The 9610-nt window shown below is 34.4% G+C and overlaps 1 protein-coding gene across 2 annotated transcripts in view; it reads right to left on the bottom strand.

The window, feature by feature from the left end:
- The window catches only part of KITLG (KIT ligand), an 87318-nt gene that overhangs the window by 18968 nt on the left and 58740 nt on the right, over positions 1-9610 (bottom strand). Inside the window, exons 4-6 of one of the 2 annotated variants that reach the window (XM_007449117.1) lie at positions 6880-7050; positions 5442-5601; positions 4938-5021 (exon numbers count right to left, since the gene is read on the bottom strand). In XM_007449117.1, the coding sequence (XP_007449179.1) occupies positions 4938-5021; positions 5442-5601; positions 6880-7050 (415 nt within the window). The remainder of the gene's footprint in view (positions 1-4937; positions 5022-5441; positions 5602-6879; positions 7051-9610) is intronic. The other variant, XM_007449118.1, reaches the window with a different exon arrangement.

Here is a 9610-nt window from a genome sequence, read left to right as displayed (position 1 = left end):
CAGGGAGAGGCCCGCATAACGCAAAAAAAAAAAAAAAAAAAAAGTACCTATAAACTCAGAGGTACAGGACCAAATAGGTGTTTTATATTCAGTTTGTCTTTTAAAGTAAGTAGAAAAAACTTTTTCTTCCAATCATAATTATAGCAGATTAGCCTTCCCAACTTAAATAATTATTATACTAAACAAATTATACAAGGCAGCTATTTTCAGATATCAGCCAAAAGGCAGTCCAAGAGTGTAATCCTTGAGAGAGGAAAAAACACACGTGGTAAGGCTCACGACTGTCCTGATTTTCTGGCTGGGAGGCACCTTCAGACATAGTAGTCTCACTGAGGTAGGGAATCAGAGAATGAAGTTCAGGGTTGCTGCCCTAGCTGTAGTTTGTGAGGCAGGGTTATTTGTGGGGAAGGAGCTGTGCAGAACAGGAGCGGTAGAAGTCTCTGGAGGAGTCTCCTTAAGTCATTGGTTGACTAATAAGCTGTAGAGGCACAGGGAAAGACTTCACAAAACCTGGCAATAAACAATGCCCAGGAAGCTATGACTTTAACAGAGACCCTAGCAGTCAATTCAGAGACGAAGGAGTTCTGACAAGCAAGAATGGAGAGATTTTCCAGGTACTCAAGAAACATCTCAGAAACTCCATGCCTTAGAAATAAAGCCACTCTCTCGCCTCCCTCTAAGAAAGCTTAAAAACATGACTGGGAAGGAAAATAAAGCTGATCTGCTAGGAATTGAACTGCCTACCAGAAAAAAACTCAAAAGTCTCTGAAGGAATGCTACAAAATCCAGATATTCAACAACATATATCCATAATATCCAGCATATGTTCAAAAATTACTAGCCATCTAAAGAGAAATGTGACCCATAATCAGGGAGAAAAAAAATCAATTAATAGAAACCAAGCTGGGATGACCTACATGTTGAAATTAGGAGACAAGAACTTTAGAGCAGCTGTTATAACTATATCCAAGGGCCAAAAACCAAAATATTGTTATAATGAATATGCATATGAAAAATCTCAGCAGAAAAATGTAAAATATAAAAAGAATCGAATGGAAATTCTAGAATACAAAGTACAAACTTAGAAATAAAAAGATACACTGGAATCAAACCTGCAGACTGTATACCACCAAGAGTGAACCCTATGTAAACTATGGACTTTGGGTGATTATGATGTGTCCATGTAGATTCATCAACTGTAACAACTGGACCACTCTAGTGGAGGATGTTGATAATGGGGGAGGCTATGGGTATGTGGTGGTAGGGGGTATGTAAGAAAATCTCTGCACCTTCCCCTCAATTTTGCAGTGAACCTTAAACTGCTCTAAAACAATAAAGTCTTAATTAAAAAAAAATTAATGGCAAAATGAAAATTTACTGGAAGAAAAATTTAGCAGATTAGAGATGCCAGAAAAGCCGGGGAACTTGAAAACAGATAGGTTGAAATTATTCACTTTGAAGACTAGAGAGAAGAGAGGTTGGGAAAAAAAACAAACTGAACAAAACCTCCATAATCTGTGAGACTGATATTATCAAATTGCCTAACATATGTGGGATTGGTACATGTGTGATTATACATGTGTGTGATTCCTCTCAAAAGGAGCTGAGAATGAAGAAAAAAATGTTTGTAAAAATTATGGCCAAATTTCCCCCAAATTTGAGGAAAATAAGCTTACGTATCCAAAAAGCTTGACAAACAACAAGAAAACCACTCCTAGGTGCATCTTTTTTAAACTCCTAAACAGAAGAAAATTTTGAAAGGCAGAGGGGAAAAATGATCCAGTACATACGAGGGAAAACATCATACAAATGCTGCCTCTGCCTTTTTGTCAGAAACAACAGAAGCATGAAGACGATGGAGTGACATCTTTAAAGGACTCAGAAAAAAAATTCTTTTAACCCAGAATTCCATTTCTAGTAAAAAGTAGTGCAATACTGAAGACAAAGACATTTTTCAATTAAAAGAAAAAAAAAATTGTTTTGGTGGCAACAGATCTGCACTACGAGAAATGCTACAGGAAGCTCTTCAGCCAGAAAGGAATTAACACTAGACAGAAATTTGGATTTACAAGAGGGAATGAGGAGTAACAAGAAATAATAAATATGTGGGTAAATATAAAAGATTCTTTTTCCCTTCTCTTACTTTCTTTAAAAGACATATGATGGTTTAAAGTAATAATTTTAAGACTGCATTGTGGGGCTTATAACCTATGTAGATATATGTCAACACAGCACAAAAGATGGTTGTGGGCAAGTGGAACTACCCTGCTTCAAGGTTCTTATATTGTTTCTGGATGTGCTACAACATTAACTCTAAGTAGAATATTACAAGTGAAGGTGTATGTGGTAATTCCTAAAGCAACCACAAAATGATGTCAAGAGGTGCTGTTGAAAAGCCAACAGAGTAATTAAAATAGAACAATAAAAAAAAAATCAACACAGAAGAGGTCTGTAAAGGAGGAACAGAGTATCAATAAACAAATGGGGCCAATAACAAAATGGTAGACCCACATCCAACCATACCAATAACTGTACTAAATACAAACAGATGAGACTGTAATTAAAAGTAAAGTACTAGATAAAATAGCAAGGCCCAACTATATCCTGTCTACACGAGATGTACTTTTAAAATAAAGACAATATGTTGAAAATGAGAGGAAGAAAAACGATATACATGAAAACAGTAAGCAGAGGGAAGGCTGGCTCTACTAATGTCAGACAAAATCCACTTCAAGAAAAGAGCTCTGGGCTTCCCTGGTGGCGCAGTGGTTGAGAATCTGCCTGCTAATGCAGGGGACACGGGTTTGAGCCCCGACCTGGGAAGATCCCACATGCCGCAGAGCGACTGGGCCCGTGAGCCACAACTACTGAGCCTGCGCATCTGGAGCCTGTGCTCCGCGACAAGAGAGGCCGTGATAGTGAGAGGCCTGCGCACCGCGATGAAGAGTGGCCCCCGCTTGCCACAACTAGAGAAAGCCCTCGCACAGAAACAAAGACCCAACACCAACACAGCAAAAATAAATTAATTAATTACTAAACACCTACCCCCAACATCTAAAAAAAAAAAAAAAAAAAAGTGGGAAGAGGGAAAAAAAAAAAAGAGCTCTACCAGAGTTAATATGGGATATTGCAGTAAGATATAAAGGTCACTTAATCAGGGAAGACATAACAACAATAAATGTATAAGCACCTAATAGTAGACCTGCAAAACAGATGAAGCAAAAAACTCAGAACCAAAAGAGAAATAACCAAATCCACAACCAAAAGGAAAGATTTTTAATATCCCACTCTCAGTAGGTAATAAAAAATTAGACAAAAAACTTAATAAGGATATAGAAGATCTAAACAACACTATCAACTACTTGGATTAAATTTGAGAATGCTACACCCAAAACTTGAATAATACTCATAAAATGTCTCAATAAATTTCACAAGATTACAGTGTATGTTCTTTGACAATAGTGGAGTTAATAATAAGATATCTAGAAAAAACACATATTTTTAGACAACAACCCATGAATCAAAGAAGAAATCACAAGGAGAATTAAAAGAAGTATTTTAAAGGTATGATAATGGAAACACAACATATCAGAATGTGTAGAATATAGCTAAAGCTGCTTTTAATGAAATTTATATATGTGCTTATATTAGAAAAGAAGAATGGTTTAGAGTCAATGATCTACTTTTTCTACCTTAAGAACTTAAGAAGTTAGAACAAATTGAGCAAATTAAACCCAAAGTAGAAGTAGGGAAATAATAAAGATAAGATTAGAAATCAATGAAATACAAACAGAATTTAAGAAGACAAAATTTCTTCTTTGGAAAGATTAATAAAATTCATAGTTAGTAGGAAAGACCTTAACTGACTAACATACAAAGTGTCTCTTCAAAACTTTTCAGATCCAATGTGTTATGTGATTCAGAATTTTAGATCTTAGAAGGTTTGGTCCTGTAAATATTGTATATTATATAATATTTTCAATGAGGTCTGGGTAGTACCCTGTAATCAAACACATTAATATTTCCCAGTGAAATGCATAGATATCCACCTTTAGAAAGATAAATATTATAAATAGCCTCATCACAATTCAGGTCAGGTTTTGTTGGCAAAACTTCCAAAACAAATTGGATTTTAGAGCTTTTTCTTTTAATTTCTGAATTGTAGCATTGCTATTGTGGATTTGTATTAAATTGATTACTCCTTTTTACAGATAGGTCTTTGATGCCCTTGAACATATGAGAGTGCCCCATTACTAAGTCTTAAGGGATGACTTTCTTAGCTAAGATCAAAGGATGAATTTTTTCCTCCTGCAGTTGCCATGAGGCTAGAGGATCAGGATACTTAGTAAATCCAATGATCTTTATAGTGACCTTTCCCTCCATTTGAAAAAAAAGACATTAGACTTCCAGGTAACTGGGTTCTTCTTCACCACCGAGGACAGAAATCTCGGAGAAAGAATATTCTCCCCCAACATGTAATTTTATAGTACAATAACAAGAATCATCAAATTTCCAAACACACAACAGTAAATAGTGATATACACAACAAAACAGAAAATATCCTTGGAATTTTATAAAACCAGCACTTGTATTTTCCATTTTAAAAGTCCATTTTTGTCAGGCAAACTCCATGCGAAATATATGTTAAGTCAACAACGAAAAAAGTTCATAAATCATACATCTAAAAGTAATTTTATGCCTTATTTAAAATAATCTTAGCAGAAAGTTTATTGCCCCGATTAAACATTATCTCTAGCTATAGGGAAATCCAATTGTACAAACCTAATATTTAATTCTCAGGAAGAGCATAACAGGAAGAATAGCAACAGAACAGTGTTAATAGTAATGATTGTAAAAATCTCCTTTAAAGCCCATGCAATACTCCTACAGATGCTAATTGGAGCCATGCATGCATTAAATCAGATACATGTACTTACTATTACTGCTACTGCTGTCATTCCTAAGGGAACTGGCTGCAACAGGGGGTAACATAAATGGTTTTGTGACACTGACTCTGGAATCTAAATAGAAAGCAATAATGTGTCAGTGTTGCATGGTGATTTACATAAATTACAGAGTCCTCAAAAGGTGAAGTGCAATATCTAGTTCCCAAATCTAGATTATTCAGATTTGAGAAGGGGACATTAAGAAGACTGGAGGTGAAGAATAATATAATTGTACATTACTAGCAAATATCAGATAAAAATATGACTATCTCATATATTGTTTACTCATGCACAATAAGTGTTGTTTTGGCTTGAACACCAACAAATCTACAACTGTTTGTTTCTTTCATGCCACTGATATTTGCTTTTATATTAGACATACACACATATTTCCCTAGCTACACATATATTTGAGTCAAAGGTAGATTCTTACCTATACATATAAGATTCAAACTTGCTTTTCATACTTGTATTAGAAATGTTTATATGTCTAACCTTTTTCAGGACTTGATGTTGAAGACATCACACATTCACTAGTTTTAGAAGCCACCATCTTCAAGTCCTTGAAGGCATCGATGGATTTATTAAAAATTCCAAAGAATTTTTCAGGAGTAAACAGCCTAGGTTCTGGGCTCTTAGATGATTTTTTTACATTCTAGAAGAAGAAAAAAAATAGGATTATATTTTTCAAATAGTCTGTAGATTTAACTGATGTCAAGGTAATAGACTATAAATGTGTCCTTGAAAGATTCAAGTGAAACGGACACTTTTAGACAACTGTTTTAACACGTATAATTCAAATTGGTACTGCAGGGTAAATGATCCCATCCAGTTCAGTCTGGGGCTCAACTCCGGATAAAAGGAAGAGGGTGGTGGTGAGGGTGAGAAAGGTGAATACAACATCATAACAATGAAATAATCCTAACAACAAATTACAGACACTGTTCTTTAGAGATGCTCATTAAAATTATTACTCCTCATTAAAAAAAAATACCCCTCCATTAATACATGCTCCAAATAGTCAATAATTTAAAAGTCTGACGATAATAAGTACTGGCAAGGACATGGAGCAGAATGGTCTCTTATAAGTCACTGGAATGCCACAAATTGGCACATTTGATATTACCTAGTAAAGTTGGACATGCGCCCATCCTGTGACCCAGAAATTCCACTTCTAGGTAAATACTCTGAGGAAGCTCTTGCACAACTGCACCAAGAGGCATATAAGAAAGTTATTCCCAGCAGTGTTTATAAACCCTTACACCAATAAACAGGAGAGTGGTTTAATAAACAGTGGTGTATTGAATCAATGGAATGCTCTATAAACAGTAAAAAAAACCCACAAAAAACAAAAAAAAAGACAGCTTTATGCATCAATGTGGATACATCTTATAAACATAACGCAGAGTGAAAGAAGTCTCAAAAGAATAAAAAGAGTATGATTTTCTATAAAATCCTCCAAACAAGTCAAAGCTCTATTTTAGGAATTCATAAATACATGATTATCTATAAATAAAAGCAGGTAATAATAAGAGTTAACACCTATGTAGCACTTACTATGTGCTACTCTATGATTAGTAAATGGACATTCTCTGGTATTTGGAATGCTCTTCCAGACATTGCCATTTACTGACCACCTAACTCATCTTTCAGGCCCCAATGCGTATGTTATTTCCTTCATGATACCTCGTCTAATATACCCTACTTTTTGTGACCTCTACTTCTTATCAATGCCATTAGCACACTATTTGTACTGATATGATTGATATAAAAAGAGATGTTAACTCTGAGAGATGTGCTCATCTTAAAAATTTTTTAATTAAAAATTTATAGATTAGAAATCTCACAAATATGCCCCCATCCCAGCCATGACCAATCAGAACAGGTTTTAGAGAAGAGTAATAGAAAGCAATCCCAATGAATACAAAGTTACCTCAAATGAGTGTTCTTCCATGCACTCCACAAGGTCATCGACTATTTTCACAAGTTTGTCTATGATAGAGTAATTACTCAAGCCTTCAGAAATATTTGAAAACTTGTCCAGAAGATCAGTCAAGCTGACTGACAATTGTTCCACCATCTCGCTTATCCAACAATGACTAGGCTGTAAGAAATTGAAAGAAAAGAAGATAAAGCACCTATTTTAAGTACAGGTGGATTACCTGTGGATTACCCTTCAAAGCCATCAATGTTTCAGTCATGGACTCCCGGACAAAGGATTTCCTTATATCAGAACAGGTTAGTTCTTATGTTTTGTTTAAGTCATACCTAACAACTGTTTCAAAATTTACAAATGCATAAAGATCAGAGGAAACTGTTGATGGTAAAGATTAAAATATAATAATTGGTCATAAATTCACATACTTGGTATACTGTAACATTATCTTCTCTCTTATAAAGATCTTTAAAGTAAAGGTCCTGATTTATTTTTTTAACTCTGTTAAAATGTTATACTGAGAAAAATAAGATAATTATTGGCGAAGATAAAATGGTCTTGGCTTATTAATATCCTAAATAATTTAAAATGACTCCTATTGTAATAAAAATGTTGTACTCAGAGAGAGTAACTGATGCCATGTAAAACGAATAAAACCACTAAACTTTATTTCTTTACCTACCAGCAGAATATCTCTGTGGAGGAAGGTCGAGTAATTTATGTATTCTAAATTATACAAGAGGGCCATTTTATATTTATTTAACAGAACAGTTTTAATTAATATGATTCAGCTGAAAGGGAAACTGGCTTATCTACAGATAGGTAAGCTGCAATTTCTGGAAGCATTAAATGCCATTTAAAACTTTTAGGGAGTGTTAGCTCTGGCTTCAGATAAGTAGAATAAACAAACCACTAAATGGGAATTAGTTCAATTAGGCCATTTCATTTGACTCATCAACCAAGTTCTCAAAGACTGTGTTTCCAAAACATGTTGAGAATGAACTCTTTGTTTTGTAAAATTAACGCTTATCTCAAGCATATGCAAGTTCATATTTGCATCGTTAACAAGTCTCTTTACAAGCTGTCAGTCTTTCTTTTGGGGCTGACTGCTCTCCAAGTTTCCATCTGTTTAGACAGTGATAATTCCCTTTAGATAGTCAGCCCTATCAGCAAGGGGCAGATTTCCTAGGATATAGGAAACAGCACATTCTGTAAATACTGCCTTAATAGTACTTATTCGGTAGAACAGCCTTCACCAATTCGTTCATTCCGTTGAAATTGTGCAAATTTTTCCATGGCAAGCAGATCTCACGTATTAATCTTTTCAAACTCTGTCCTTGCTCCACTTTGTGAATAAGCTTGCCTGTCCTCTCAGATCCTCTGATGTGTAGGAACCAAAATCAAATTCCCTTGTTCTGAACTAAGGTACTCCTTTTGTTTCTGTGGTCTTTGCCCTAAATGAACAGGTTGGTTTTTTTGTTGCTGTTGTTTCTTTTTGGTTTTGTTTTTTGTTGCTTTTTTGTGGTTAAAGCAGAAAAGAGTTTGTTTATATGTTTCTTATTTTTAACTGGGAACTCAGGGGTGCTTACTGCCACTTCTGTTTGTCTCTATTTTCAAATGAACTCTATGTTTACATTCCATATTCAAGTTCTTATTTAACCAAGACTACTCACCCCGTGGCCACCCACTCTTGTTTTCACATACCTAATCAACAGTCCAAGCAATCAACTTTTCCCAGTAACATTTTCAACCCTAAACCTCTAATTTCTTAGTTAAATCCTGCCTAGCCCAATATCTGCCCTTTTAGAAGGACATTGAGTCAATGTCCAATTGACTCAAAAAACTTGAGTCAATTTTTATGAAAAATTCGTCGATATTTGATATAAACTTCTGGACTACACTGCTGAAAAATATATTTCTAAACGTCTTTAACTGTATTTCATTCATTATTCATTCTTGGAAAAGACTAATCCAAAGTTCTTTCTTGTCACTAAATTTGTTTAAACAGTTATATTTTAGCTTTTAAAGATTATTGGATTTATTAAAGATAAAATTGAGGTAAACAATATTAAGTATTAGCCAGTTTTAACTTGTCTGCCTGCAAGAAAGGAAACCAGTTTTGACAAGAATATCAAGCAGTTTTGCATTTTCTTTTTAATTAAATATAGCCAATGATTTGCAGAGAGAACAAAACTCAGTGAACTAAATATTTCATTTCTGAGATGATAGGAAGTCTCTCTGTTTTTCACCTCTTCCAAGATTATATTTAGGAAATAGATAATTAAAAGTTTGAGGGTCACAAATTTAATTTTTTCCTTTACCTTAATAACAGGCATTATTGTCACTCTTTATCTTTCAGAGACCATTTTAAACAAATAGTTTTATATAAATATTAACTCACAACATATATCAGAAGAATGTAAGATATACATAATGTTCTTTATTTCACTAGAAGAATGTGAAGAATTAATAAAGTTGATAAAGTCACACAGGATGTCAAAGAGGTGATGTAAGGAGTACCTTTCAAATTCCTGAAGTACACATAATTTAATGTTTTATTCACCCATATACATACAAAAAGAAATATAGTTTTTGCTTTGAAAAACTCCAAACTCCTTAACTCCATACTCTTAATTTCTTACCTTCTTTCTTGGTAGCCTCTGTCTTACATTTTCTGGGTCAATTATAGCAGCTCTATTTAGGACTACTGGAGCAACACATGCTTTCT

Source organism: Lipotes vexillifer, unplaced genomic scaffold, assembly GCF_000442215.2.
Source record: "Lipotes vexillifer unplaced genomic scaffold, Lipotes_vexillifer_v1.1 scaffold415, whole genome shotgun sequence".
Taxonomy (NCBI): domain Eukaryota; kingdom Metazoa; phylum Chordata; class Mammalia; order Artiodactyla; family Lipotidae; genus Lipotes; species Lipotes vexillifer.
This window is presented reverse-complemented; position numbering and strand designations above follow the sequence as displayed.